Raw genomic sequence first — 13,723 nt, 5'->3', positions numbered from 1 at the left:
TGACCTTGTTGGGGTAGGGATTCTGGAGTCCAAAAAGTGATTCCCCCCCCAATAGCTGCTTCTAGCAGTCTACAGTAGAATCCCCTTATCCACAGGACCAGTATCCACTGGTCATTTATCCACAGTCTGAAAATATTAAAAATTTATTAAAAGAAAAAATCCCCAATATACAGTGTATACAATCATCTTTCTGAAGTTGAAGTTACCAGAACTGGCCACTTGAGAGAGCCAGAGGCCATGCTATATAAGCTTTCTCTATAGATAGTATTGTGATGTCCTTTCCAGAACTGGTCGCTAGAGGGAGCCAGAGACCATGCTCTACAGTATACTGTATATAAAATTCGCTTTTTAAAACAGAGTTCACTATAGTCCGTGTTTTTCAGCATCCACAGGAGAGCTGGGAACTCATCCCCCACTGGATATAGGGATCCTACTGCATTAGCCCCCCCCCCCCGGCAGGGTAGATTTTGATCCTCACGATGTCCGTGCAGGATAGGCCTGACTGAGAAAAACGAGTGGTGTGAAACTGGGCAAAGTGGGGATATGGGACTGATTTGGGGATTAGAACCAGGATCTCATCCACTCCTGAGACCTGCATTCCACCATCTCCCTTCATTCAGCCCTAGATTGTAGGTTTTTGATGGTGGTTCGGGGGCTCAAATCTCTGCTCTTTGGGAACTTCTCAGTCCAGAGTGAAGAGGAAAGGATCTCGGGGTGAGCCTGTGCATTGCTGGCGACCCTCATGGTGCTGCTGCTGCTGGTGCTGGTAGTGCGGCCATTCCGGGTTTTAGTCTGAACTTTTCCCTGCAATCTGGGCCAGTGGACCTGGATTGCCTGAAAGGAGCTCTGTCGCCCTCCTGACAGCTCCACCCCTACCCCCCACCCTGCCACCACCATACTAGTGGACATCACAAGGGCCCGTTCCTCTGTTCCCAGATGTTGGCTTAAAATTTCCTAGAAAGAGGGAGTTCCAGATACGGTCTAGGTCAGCGCATTCTTTGGGAAAGAAATGGGACCCACCCCATTTCCTAGCTTTTGGCATGTCCTCCGTCTCCATTCTAAGGGTTGACATGTCCCTCCGAACACAGCGCTGCACAAGCTCCTGTTAAATCATCATAATCAGCTTAGAACTGCGGAGTTGGAAGGGACCACACGAGGTCATCGTCCACCCCCTGTCAGGGTGGCCCAGTGGGGGGGGATTTGAACTCCCAACCTCACGCTCTACAGTGGAGCACCATCTGGACGGCTGACAGGGGTCTTGTCAATTCCACCTGTGGGGTTCGTTGCTCTGATTGCTTTGAGTCAATGAATTGGTTAATCACTCTTTCCTTCACCGTGAAAATGGTAATCTTTGAACGGCCAAGCTGGGAGGGGCCCCTAAAGGTCACCCAGTCCAACCCTTCTCAAAGAGGCCCAACGGTGAATTTGAACTCCCAACCTCTGGCTTCGCAACCAGAGATCTAAGTCACTGAGCTGTCCAACTTGTGTGGGCTTTTTTTTTTTTTTGAAGGGGGACACTTTTTAAGGACTCAGACATGACATTACCTGTTGGACGGGGTTTGGGCAGGAGGCGACAGCTCTTTCTCACCCCTTCTGATGTTCTCTGTTTTCTTTGTTAATTCCAAAAAAAGAGGAACCCAACCATACCTCCGAGCATGAGCAGAGCGCAATTCTTCCACAAGGAAGCACTTTCTGCAGAAATTCCCATTTCAGACGCTTGAGGTGAAATGACTGGATCCTGGATCCTATCATCAATGCAGTGAGAGTTATGTTCTGGCACTTAAAAATAAATAAATCTGTGGACTCTTTGCATGCTCAGAGGCACTCTTCTCCCCATCTGTTTGTCCGATAGACCCAGTATTTTGAGGTTTAGCTTCCATCTGTGATGAGAAGTATCTCTTTCAATGCAGGGGAAAGGGAGAAGATACTGTAGAAACCTCCATTTTCTTATATCTCCTCCTTTTTAAGCTTCTTATAAACCCAGCTCCTGCCCTCCTTCCTCTTTTCCCCTCCCGGCTTTGGGAATTTCAGAAACAGGAGGCCCCTAAAATAATTACAGCCCTTACAGGTTCTCCGGCATCCGCCTGCCGAGCTTCAAACAAATCCCAGTCGGCCAAGAAATCTGATTTTATTCTTCCGAAAGGACTTTTTCTTTTCTTCAAAAAAAGAGACTAAGAGGAGGGGTGGGTGGGAAACCCTATAATTTCCCCCTTAAAACAGGGAGAGAATGTATTTCATACATTGCGGGGTGGGGTGGGGGGGTGGACCTGGATTTTGTTGTTTTCCTGTTCCCAGAAAATAACTTTTTTAATGCAAGCGACAGAGGGCACTGTGGTCACAGCGGAGAGTCATATCTGCAGAAAGTGGACAGAAGAAAATTCTCTCTCTCTCTCTCCAAAGAAGGATTTCCTGCTGCGTGAGGGTCTGAGCCTCACAGATCAAATGCAGGCCCCAGTTAGCTTTTCAGACAGAGGAAGTACGGTTATTTCCCCTCTGGGTTCTGCTCCCTAACCCGAAACCTGGCTCTCTTCAATCTGGATTTTCCCCAGGGGGACAAAAATCTGGTGGGGAGTTAAGCAGCCGCCGGGGCCAAGCTCGGCAGTAACGCGTTACCAATTACTCCTCCTTCATTCCAGCTGTCCAGCAACAAAGGTGTAATTAAAACAGAGTTTAGGAAACCATTTCTGGGAAGGAGGATATCCCCAATCCTACAGGCAAATTCTAGTAACAGAAGTACAGTACCTGGAAGTAACCTTGGCTAAGCCTCGTAACCGAGCTAATTACCATGGTAATGGAGTGTAAGAGTAGCATGAGTTACTTTTCAGGTTGAGTCCTGATCTCCCCCAGCCGGTGTGGCCCTTGAAAAAGGGGTTGCTGGGACATGATATCGCCTCCCCCCCAAATTACATTTTCCGACCTCTGTAGTTAAGCCATGGGTTCGGACTAAAACCCAGAGCAGATTCAACCCCCCCCATTGAGATTTGAAGGTGCTGTCCCTCTTCATTGGCTAGGCTGCTGTGAGGTCACGTAGCTTCTGACCAATGATTGAGATGAAGGGAAGGTGTGAACCCTCTGATGCTTTCGTGGGAGGGGGTGGGTGAGAAATGATCTTTGAACACTCCCCCCATGGGAGAAAGACAGGAAAGCTTGGGGGCCTCCGGTACCTTGGTGGGCGGAGCCAGGCCAAGTGGGTGGGGCGAAAACAATCTGCCTGTTTTATGAATTGATTATTTCCCCCCACACACACACACACACACAGTCACATAGGAAAGTCCTTTCATCTTTTTGGAATAAGGGGGAGAGGAATCCATGGAAGACCCAGGTAGCCATCAGAGGAAGATCAGAGGACCAGATCTGGCTTGGGGGGGGGGCAGATTTGATCCCAAGGCCTAAAGGTCCCCACCCCCACCACTGGCCCCATCTTTTTCTTTTAAAAAAAACCCACAACTTTTCTTATCTGCACATTCACCTCCCATGAAGGAAGCAGGCTCATGAGACACTCTCACCCAGACAAGCTGAAACAACACCCTCCAGGAAAACCGGTCTTCAGTCCTAGGGTCCCTTCCAGCTCTGCCATTCTAAGATGATGATGATGAATCTGAGAATCAGGATGGAGTGGGGAGGAAGCCTCTTAAGGCCAACCCCCTGCTCAAGGCAGGAACCCAAATCAAAGCAGATCAGACAAGACAGTGGTCCCGTTTTCTCTTGAAGGCCTCCACAGCGCTGTAGCGCTCACCACCTCCCCTTGAGGTCACGGGTCCCGTTGTCATATTGCTCTAACAGTTGAGAAGTTTTTCCTGATCTTCAGGCAAAATCTGGCTTCCTGTAAATTGAGCCCATTCTGATGTGTCCTGCACCCTGGGAGGATCAAGGACAGATCCTGCCCCTCATCTGTAGGACTACCTTTCAAGTCTTTGAAAAATGCTCTCCTTTCTCCCCTCTGTCTTCTTTTCTCTATGTTAAAGAGACCCAGTTCTTTCAGCCTTTCCTCCTAAGGCTTGGTTTCCCACCCCCTGATCATCAGCCTTGTTGCCTTCCTCTGAACTTGCTCTAGTTTGTCATCATCCTTCTTGAAATGCAGTGTCTGGAACTGGACCCAGGACTCAAGAGGAGATCTAACCAGTGCCCAATACAGGGGAATGAGCACCCAGCAGGATTTGGAGACTAGGCTTTTGTTAATGCACCCTAAAATCACATTGGCCTTTTTTGCAGCCACATCACCCTGTGGGCCCATCTTCAGGTTTTGACCTACATCACATCCAAGATCCTTCTTACTCATAGTATTTCTGAGCCAAGTATCCCCTAAATTGCAGCTGTGCATATAGGGCATCTCTCCCCCCCCCCACCGGACTTTGTGCTTCTCCCTGTTGAATTTCATTCTGTTGTTTTCAGCCCAGGGCTCCAGCCTGTCCAGATCTTTTTAAAATTTCCTTCCTGTCTTCCGAGCTCTTCCAGCCAATTTTGTGTCATCTGCAAATTTGATCAGTATTGCCTGTACTCCCTCATCCAAGTAATTCATGAAAATGCGAAAGACCACTGTTGTTTTATTTCGTCTCTATAAACATGCCTTGACCATCACAGGAGCAGGTTTTGCATCAAATAAATGCACTTCTGCTTGTATTATTCATCACCCATTCTAAGCTTCTTGGCCACTCCCCGGAAAAATATAAAATAAACCAAAATGTGTCTGGGAATTCGTCGGCATCTGATAAACTGTTATTATTGACGGATTTTCTGCTTGGCTGGGGACTTAGCAGGAGTTGCTGATCTCTTCAGCTGCTTTGGGTGTGAAGATCAGAGCTTGGGAACACAGGCTTTAAAATACACTACGAGTCCCAGCCTCCCCAACCAGGGTTGTAAGTTGGGGACACCAGCTAAAAGGTGACCAGTGGGGCCTGATCTCAAACTGGTGGCTGATTTCTAATTATTTAACCACAGCAGCCCAGATGAGCGAACAAGCAAACCCTCTCAAGGCTAAATTATTCTGAATTATTATGGGAAATAGCTCTGCAGCTTAAAATCCATTTCCTGGCTCCTGCAATTTTTGATTTTCCAAAGGGGTGTGTTTGACCTTTGGCCCCAGTTTACGAATTCTGGGATTTATGGATGGAAGGGGAGACCCTAAACCCTCTCTACAATCCTGATTATGTGTGGGTTCTTAGACACATAACATATTTCTGCAGACCTTTGCAATTTTTTTTAATGTGCACAAATTCAGAATGAAATCCGTTTAATATTTCCAACCAGCTCTCCTCACCGGCCTTGTTTTCTTTTCGTTTTTTTTTCTTTCTTTCTTTTTTTCTTTTTAATCCCTTCCACATTAGCAGACTGGCTTGGAAATCCCACACTCCATTCCCTATTGCCCACCCTGGCTTCTATGACAAGGAGGTCTCTATTTTAATTTTAATTTTCTCTCCCCACCTTCTTCTCCCTTTTAATCCGGCTCACACCAGACCTCATCCTGAGCCCCAGGAAACAGATTGAAAAAGATCAGTTCTGACATAGAAGCTGCAGGAAGGTGGATTTTTTTTAAAAAAAGGGGAGCTAGACAGATTTTCTTCTGTCTTTATCCTTGAGTCTGGAGAGGAGGGTGGGTGGGTGGGTGGCTGAAGAAGGGGAGGAATTAACCCCACCATGTCTGGAAAAGTTCATGGAAATCACAGACTTCTCCCACACCAGGAGTGAGGGGGAAATCCCTGGGATTTTGTTTGCTTGGACTGCAGGCATGGATAACAGAAAAGGAAAACTGGTCTGAATTCGCTCAGGGCTTTGCAGGACAAGTCCTGGAATAGAGAGAAATAAGGTCTCACTCCGCTCTCCATCGCTCATGACAGACTGTGTGGAATCTCCATGCTCAGTAGCAGTCTATCTGCAGAAGCTGGCTTCTCAGGAGCCCGGTGGAAACAGGCTGCTTGTGAGTTTCCAGGCTGCCCAGCAATGAAGTACCTAAGATAAATAAATGTCTGACCATCAAAGACAGCATCCAACTTAAGTGGCTATGCTAGAGAAGCCCCCAAATGGGGTATGAAAATGACCACCTTCCCTGGTTGCTTATGCCAGTGTTTAACAATCTGATACAGACTGCCCATTTTTATGGAGGATTCATCCAGATCTTGGACATTTTTTTCTATGTCTCACCCTATTTCCCAATATTCCATCCATCCATCCTTCCATAGCTCCTTCCTTCCTTCCTTCCTTCCTTCCTTCCTTCCTTCCTTCCTTCCTTCCTTCCTTCCTTGGCCAGCTGGCCTGCCTGCCTGCCTGCCTGCCTGCCTGCCTGCCTGCCTGCCTGCCTGCCTGCCTGCCTGCCTGCCTTCCTTCCTTCCTTCCTTCCTTCCTTCCTTCCTTCCTTCCTTCCTTCCTTCCTTCCTTCCTTCCTTCCTTCCTCTAAACCACACCATTTGGATTCATGCCTGGCTGCAAAACATAGCTCCTAAGCAGAGCCTCCCTCTCCCATGGCACTCTACTTTTCAGCTCCCCCTGCTGCTTCCTTGCAGAGAGGAAGGCCTGTCGCTGTCCTTGCTCACCTGGCAGCTTTTTCAGGGGTCCTCGGGTTGACTGCTCTTGAAAACAGGGTTTGGGGGACCCCTGATTGATTCAAAAGACTTCTTCTGATTTTCTTACAAGGAAACATAATGTCCGCAGCCGTTCTTTTCATGCACACCCTGGCCTCAGCAGTGAGGCAGGCAGAAATTCAACCGGTGAAGGATCCCACCCACCCTCACAATGGTTGTACTTCTAGTTGCACCAAATAAATGTCTGCCTTCTGTGGAACCAGATCGGAGGTGGTCCAGCTCCTGGCGAATGGCATTGCATATTTTTCTTTTTAAAAAACAGCACACATTGCCTTCAAGTTCAGGAAAGGGTTAACAAAATCCCATGGCTGTAAACCGGTTCACCCCTGTAGCCCCAGTCCTTTGACCCCCCCTAAGCTCTTTCCCTCCCAACCCACCACTCCTTTAAGGATTAACTTCTCTTTCCCGACCCTCAGGGTCAACCAATCCCTCAGCCCTTCCAGGACTTAAAGGGTTAAATCCCCCCCTCCCATCAAGATCTCCCGGAGTTAAACCCAAGGCTTCCCTCTTTTCTCCCTTTAGACTATAATCCTAATTCCCTCTCCCGATTTAGGAAATCCGCAACAGAATCCTAAAGTGCTAGGATCGGGAGGGGACCCTCCAGAGGTCATCAAGCCCCACCCCAGCTGAAGCAGGAGGCCCACCACGATGGCCGCCATGAGCGACGACCAACCACCCTCCCTTTTTGTTGAACTGAAACCTACTTTCTTGTTGATTGACTCCACCACTTCAGGACCTAGGCACTTTAGCCGTGGTTCCCCCACCCCGACCAACCCTTTAAAAGTTCAAATTCTGGCTCTTTTAAGGCTGAAACTGATTTTCCTGACTCTTTCCTGGTCCAGCCCATTCAGGGGTTTTTTGTGTGTGTATGAAAAAATCAGATTATTTATTATTACTTTTTAAAAAAGTAACATGCTAATTCACAATGGCTACAGATTAACAAATTAGAATTTGCTACGCAGAGGAATTTGTTACAGGTGAGAATTCACAGATAATACCTAGTAAAATTAGTGATACAAAGTGTCTTTTCTAAATTGCAACAAATTTCAAAATTGTGGCCTTTTTTTACAGGGCAAAAACCACAAAACGCTACAGAAAGGAGAGAACCCTGTATTGCTAACTAAAGAAGACAAAAATAAGAACACTTTTTTTGGGGGGGAGGCGTGAATCCTGTATTCAAATTGGTACTGTATTTGCATGTTTTATGATCATTTTCAGGCTAGGCAAACTTTCAGCACAGCTCTGTCTTAAAAACAACCCCACTTTGGAAGGAAGAATCAGAAAACATTTAGAAATTGCGACAGAAATCCACCCATCTATGCCATACAAATTGTAAACGTTTTTCAAATCCAGCCTTACAAAACATTGTAAAAGTGGCTTTTAGAAAATTCAAGACAATGGCGACATAGAGTAGGATTTCCACCAAGTTTAATCCCAAATCCTTTCAAGGTTAAAAAAAAAAAAACTCCTTATGAAGCCCCTAAGAGTTGAAGGTTGGACTTCAATCTCGCTGAGCTAGTTTTCCAGCTTTTTAAAAAGTTAAATATTCCCTTTAAGGATTAAACTTTTCTCCCTCTCCCCCCCCCCAGTCTTCCCACCCATAAAGGGTTAATACCCTAGAAAGAGACTTTAAATCAGTTTTTCCCTTCTGGCCTTTTAAGGGCCAAACCAGGTCTGGCTCCCTCCCTCCAGTTTCACCCTCTTTCCCCCCAAAGTTCACTCCTCCTTTGAATTAAAGGGTTCACCCTAACCTTCCCTCCCCCCCTCCTTCAAGGCTTTAAATTCCTCCTTAAAGCTTGAGACCACTTCCTTCCAGTCCTTTAAGGGTTAATCTCTCCTTTAAAAAGGCTTGAACCCGTGTCTCTCTCCACCCTATTGAGGTTTCAACCCCCTCGTCTAGGCCTTGCTAAGCTTTTAACCAAGCTCATCCCGGGTTCGATCCTTTTTACGTCCCCTTAAGGGTTAAGCCACTTCCCTTGCTCCTCCTGCTTCCCCCCCCCCGCACGGGTTTAGGCCCTAGAAGGGTTAAACCCACCCTAACTCCCCTCCCCCCCCCCTCTGGTTCTTAGATGGAAAGGGTTAAACCAATTCTTGCCACCCCTTTCTGTACGACCAAGGGGGTTAAACCCTCTCTGGGCGGGGGGGGGGCTTGTAGGGTTAAGCCAATCCTACACACACACACACACACACACACACACACACACACACACACACACACACACAACCTCCCCCCCCCCCGCCATCCTTAAATGGGTCAACCCTCCCTGGGTCTTCGAAAGGGTTAAACCAGGCTTCCTCCATCCCCTTCCAGGGTTAAACCCTCTCTAGACCCTTCTAGAATTGAACCTAACCCTGTCTGTCTGTCTGTCTCTTAACCCCCCCCCCCTTCCACCCCTTTCAGGGTTAAAACTCTTCCCGGCCCCTTTCAAGGGTTAAACCCATTCTCTCTTCGGCAACCCTTCCCGGAAAGGGTTAACCCGTGAAGGAGGCGAAGAAGAGGGGGGGAAAAAAGCAATTTCCCTCCCGCCCGCTTGCCTTCCGCAGATTGACACATTTTCCTCCGGCAGGCCGCACCGGACCAATCGGAAGCCTAGGCTGGCGGGTGGGCGGGGTTTCCCTCCGCTCCTTCCCCCCCTCTGGCCTTGCTGCCCACGTGGGGCTGCCCGCCCACCCCCTCTATTCACTTATTTATTTATTTATTTATTGCCCCGCCCACCCACCCCTCCCGCCGGCGCCGCTGATTGGCTCCGGCGCGCGGGGCTGTAGCGAAAGAGAAGGAGCCAGACCCCACGTGGAGCTGGCGGGCCTTCCATTGATCTTTTTCTCTCCCCCGCAAAGCGGGGCGCTGGGGTTTTATTATTATTTTTCCCCTCCTCCTCCTTTGCTTTTTTTTCTCTCCTTCTTCTTCTTCTCCCTCTTTTAAACCCTGCCAAAAAACCAAAACAAAACCAAAAAAACAACAACCCATAAAAAACACCAACCCCCCACCATCTTTGATCCCCACCCCCCGATTTTTTTTTTTTGCAAGGAAGACAAGAGGAGGCGAAAAAAGAGGGTGCAAAGGCGATTTTTTTAAAAAAAGGCAGAGAAGCAGGAAAAAGAAAAGAAAAGAGGGTTTCTGATATCTATAGATCAAGCTATCTCGACACGGCGGCAGCCTGAACCCTCCCCTCTTTCTCCGCCGCCCGCCTTCCCCCCCCCCCGCCGCCGCCACCACCCCACCGCACACTCCGCTTCCTCCTTTCCCTGGTTTGGCTCGGCCTGGCTTGGCCCCGATCCCGGCTTCCACGCCTCGGTGAGTGAGCGCGCCCTCTGGGGGGGCTGGGGTGACGAGGGAGGGCCGGCGGGGGGTGGAGGTGGGGGTGATCGGAGCGAAATAAAACCGGGGGGGGGAGGAGTGTTTAGGGGACGGATCCTGCCTCGTTCCGGTGTCTCTTCCTCGCCTTTTCCTTTCTACCTGCTGCTGGCTTCGCAGGGTGGCGAAGAAAGGAGACGGGGGGGGGGCTGGAGGGAGGGAGCGAATAAATCCCATTGTTTGGCTTGAGCAGAGGAGGCGGGATGGGGGGGGTCGAGAGGGAAAGTGAGGGGCTGGGGAGTGGAAAGGGGGTACGCTCCCCTAGGGAGAGAGAAGGCAGGTTTGGGGGAAGAGGGAGGGTGTTAAGAGAGGGGTTGGGATGCTGGGGAGGGGCGGAGGGAGGAGAAAATTCCCCCCCGAGAGTTTTTCTGTGAGTTTTTTTCTTAAGTGTGTGTGTGGGGGGGGTTGTGGGGAGGGAAGTGGAAGACAAGCCACAAAATAGGGAGGGTTGTGGGGGTTTTGGTCGTGGGAGGCTTCGTCTTATGTCTTTGTAGGCCATTCCCTTTAAAATATAGATAAAGGAACACAGGGGTGATGAAAAGGGGTCCTTGGGGGGGGCACTCTTTTTCCTGGCCTAACTCCATCCTCTGCACTTCTCTTTCCTGCCCCCCACCCCAAAAGTTAACCAACCAGTGGAGCACATGGCCCAGTTTGAGTGGGTGTGTTGGGGGGGAACCCAGAGATTTTTTTCCCCACTTAAGAAAGTGACAAGGTGTTCCTGAGCATGTGTGGAGGGCCTTTCCTGCAGCTGGGGGTGGGGGAGGACTGGGGCTGTATCCAGCCTCTTGCCCAGAGGGCCTCTTCCACAAACAAGAGTAAGGGGTCTTGCTGAATATTTTCTGGGAAATAGATATAAAATATAAGTAAGGTGAGCAGGAGGAAAGAAGGGTCGTGTGTCTCTTGTAACTGGAATTGCAGAAGTGATGGGGTTCGGGGGGGGTGTAGTTAGACTCCTTGTGGGTCAAGTTGATTGCCACTTCAGGTGTTCCCAGTAGGATTTCTGGGGTGTTTGAAGAGTGGGTTTTCCCAGCGCCACCCTCCGCTAAATTTCCATGGCGGAGCAGGGATTGGAACCCGGCTCTCCTGTGTGTTAGTCTGACCCTCTTTCTGTATTGGCTCTCAGTGCAGACTTGGGGTTGATGTGCATTTGTATTCCTGAAAATCCTGGCCTCGAATCGAAGGACGAAGTCCCTCTGGTGCAGACCCACTGAATCAGTGGGGCTTCTCAAAGCCTTTGTTTTTAAAGAAGGCTCTGTGCTGTTGGCCGCGGTGTATTCCCACATTTGTCAACGGGACGTTTTAAAGAATCAATACAGAAAGTGTGGGAAAATTCTGGAGGCCCAGATGTTTTGGACCACAATTCCCATCAGCCAAAGTCCTGGGCCCCCAAATTCCCCCACTTCTGAGAATGTGCAGATACAGCTGGCCACAGAGTGAGGTCAGGAACCGCCCTCCACCTTTCTGGGTTGGACAGCCGCCTGCACCCTTCCAAAGCCAGGGGCCAATCTGCCTCCTCTAAGGCATTGGTGGACTACGTTTCCCATCAACCCCAGCCAGAGAGGTTTGGATTTTGGGAGGACGGGATTGAAGGAGTCAAGTTGCCCACTTTGCCTCAAGATGGTCCTTCTTCTGACGTCCCGACAAAACAAGGTCAGACCCCACACCTCTCGAGACCTTCTTTCGGTGCCTTGTAGGTCCGGTCTGTCTATCGTCCTTCATGGGGCCCGAAACCCTTTTCCCCCAGGCGGCTGTCTCACTGGGCTCCAGTTGGACTTCCTCAGGGGTGCCCTATCTTTATTTCATGGGCCTTTGAGTTGCTTCCAACTTAGAGCAACCACAAATGTTTTTGAGGTAGGTACGAGGGCTCGAAGACGGGTTGATCATTCTTGATCCCTGGTGAGTTTTCTTGACAAAGTCAGGATTTGAACCCAGGTCTTCCGAGTCCTAGCCTGTCACCCTATCCCACTACACCACGCTGGGTCTTCCTTAATAGAGGATGTAAAAGCCAAAGACCCAAGTCATTCGTGTGCAGCAGAAAAGGAAAAACCTTGAAGAAAGTATCCTGCGTTAGGTGACACCGATACGTTCAAGGTGGAGGATTTCTGAACATAGGGAGCCCCTTATTTTCTAAGCTGTTGGCTCGATTATCTCTCCGTGAGACCTTGCGCTTACAAGTCCAGTTCTTTCTAAGGGGGCTTCCAGACCATGTGGATGCAGGAAGCATCATCTTACTTTGGGTTTGGGTGAAAAGAGGACAAGGATGTAATTTTACAAGTTCCTGTCTAACTTTTGAGTCCAAGAGCACGGTTACCTTTTTATCATTGATTTATTTGAACCATTTAGAGACCACCGAGCCTACCTCAAGCGCGGTTTCCCAGGCGGTGGGTGTAAAGAAATGAAAACATTTTGTTTTTACAGAACGTGTTTTACAATCCCAAATGTTAAGCCATCGTCATAAGAAAGGTCGACGCAGGCTTAACATAGCGCTCCACCTGGATGAAGTTAATGTGGATGAGTTTTGTTTTTTTTAAATTTTTAAATCTGTTTCGCATGAACCTGCGGGGAGCCGAAAGAGGTAAATAGACCCTCCAGTTTTGGAGGCAGTCTACCTGTGGCCACTGCCCCGGCGGATGTGAAAGCAGCCAATCCTCTCTGTTTTGCCTTGAAGAACCGGTGGCTGGCCATGGTCAGAAGCAAGGAACTGGGCTCAACCGCTCTCTTATCTCAGGGTGGTTCCCCCCCCCCACTTTTGACATTTCTATTCAGCTTTATGCATGCAATAGCTTTATGAATGCTAATGTTCACAGAGGCAGGGCCGATAAGATCTGCTGGGAACGGGCCGTATCCAGGCAAACGGAGCCGGAGCCGGGTGAAAAATATGCGTGGTAGAAAAGAGAATTTATATATTTAAAATCCCCTGTGTAGCATGCATATTTTATTTCATTTCTGACCCTGCAAGGAACACTAGGTGGTTCACAACCAAGTAAAACTATGCAAAGTTACTAGACCTTAGCGTTTTGTTTTTGAGTAGGCAAGGTTAACTATTTTTATTTCATTTATTCAGTGGCTTCCTTTATTTTACACCCTGCTTTTCTTCCAATAAAAGAACAGATCGTAAAAAAATTTGGTGTCAAAAGGCCAAGAGCTCCATCTTTTAAAATATTGTATTTTTGTCTACTCTAGGATGCCTGCCAAGAGCCTTTTTAGTGAAAAAGGCACAGAAGCGACTTAACAGAAACCTATGGTTCTCATTCAAGAATGTTCCCCCAAAACCGGCCCCCGGTGAGTTAAACCCTGGCTTAAAAGTTCCGTGATGAGTTTAGTTCTCTTTCCTGTGTGTTTCTCTGTTGAATGGATGTAGAAAAATGTAACTTTTACTCTGGTTTAATCGCATGACATTTCATTGTATACCTATAAACTGATAGGAGTGGTTTACAAACAGAAATACTTGTTTCATATTGAAATAAAATATTAAATACATTTAATATTTAGATATTTATAACTGATCAATATATAATCGAGGTCTCGTGACCTAAGATGAAATAGGAACATTCCGAGAATCTGTTTGGTGTGCTAGAAAGAATGACAGGCTACGATTTGGGAAACCTCGGATTGAATTCCTGCTTGGTTGTAGAAACACACGGCTGGAGGTCAGTAGCTCACAGAACCGGTTAGGGTTGCTGTAAGACGGTGGACTGATAGCTCCTAAATGTTAATGGATATCGTAGATGGTGAAGAAAGCTGATTGAGGGAGATTGTTCATTTCAAATACGAAGAAAACCTTCCATGACTA

General features: G+C 48.3%; 1 protein-coding gene across 4 annotated transcripts in view; it reads left to right on the top strand.

The window, feature by feature from the left end:
- The first annotated feature begins 9,317 nt into the window (after positions 1-9,317).
- The window catches only part of LOC110079284 (transducin-like enhancer protein 1), a 35,103-nt gene continuing 30,697 nt past the window's right edge, over positions 9,318-13,723 (top strand). Inside the window, exons 1-2 of one of the 4 annotated variants that reach the window (XM_072978192.2) lie at positions 9,318-9,870; positions 13,114-13,212. In XM_072978192.2, coding sequence (XP_072834293.2) covers positions 13,189-13,212 — 24 coding nt within the window. In that variant the 5' untranslated portion in view covers positions 9,318-9,870; positions 13,114-13,188. Of the gene's footprint in view, positions 9,871-10,031; positions 10,052-10,335; positions 11,581-13,113; positions 13,213-13,723 lie in introns of those variants that run through there. The other 3 variants (XM_072978190.2, XM_072978191.2, XM_020794210.3) reach the window with 3 other exon arrangements.

Source organism: Pogona vitticeps, chromosome 7 (genome assembly GCF_051106095.1).
Source record: "Pogona vitticeps strain Pit_001003342236 chromosome 7, PviZW2.1, whole genome shotgun sequence".
In the NCBI taxonomy this organism is placed as follows: domain Eukaryota; kingdom Metazoa; phylum Chordata; class Lepidosauria; order Squamata; family Agamidae; genus Pogona; species Pogona vitticeps.
Note: the sequence above shows the minus strand (reverse complement) of the source record. Positions and strands in the feature narration are given on the sequence as shown.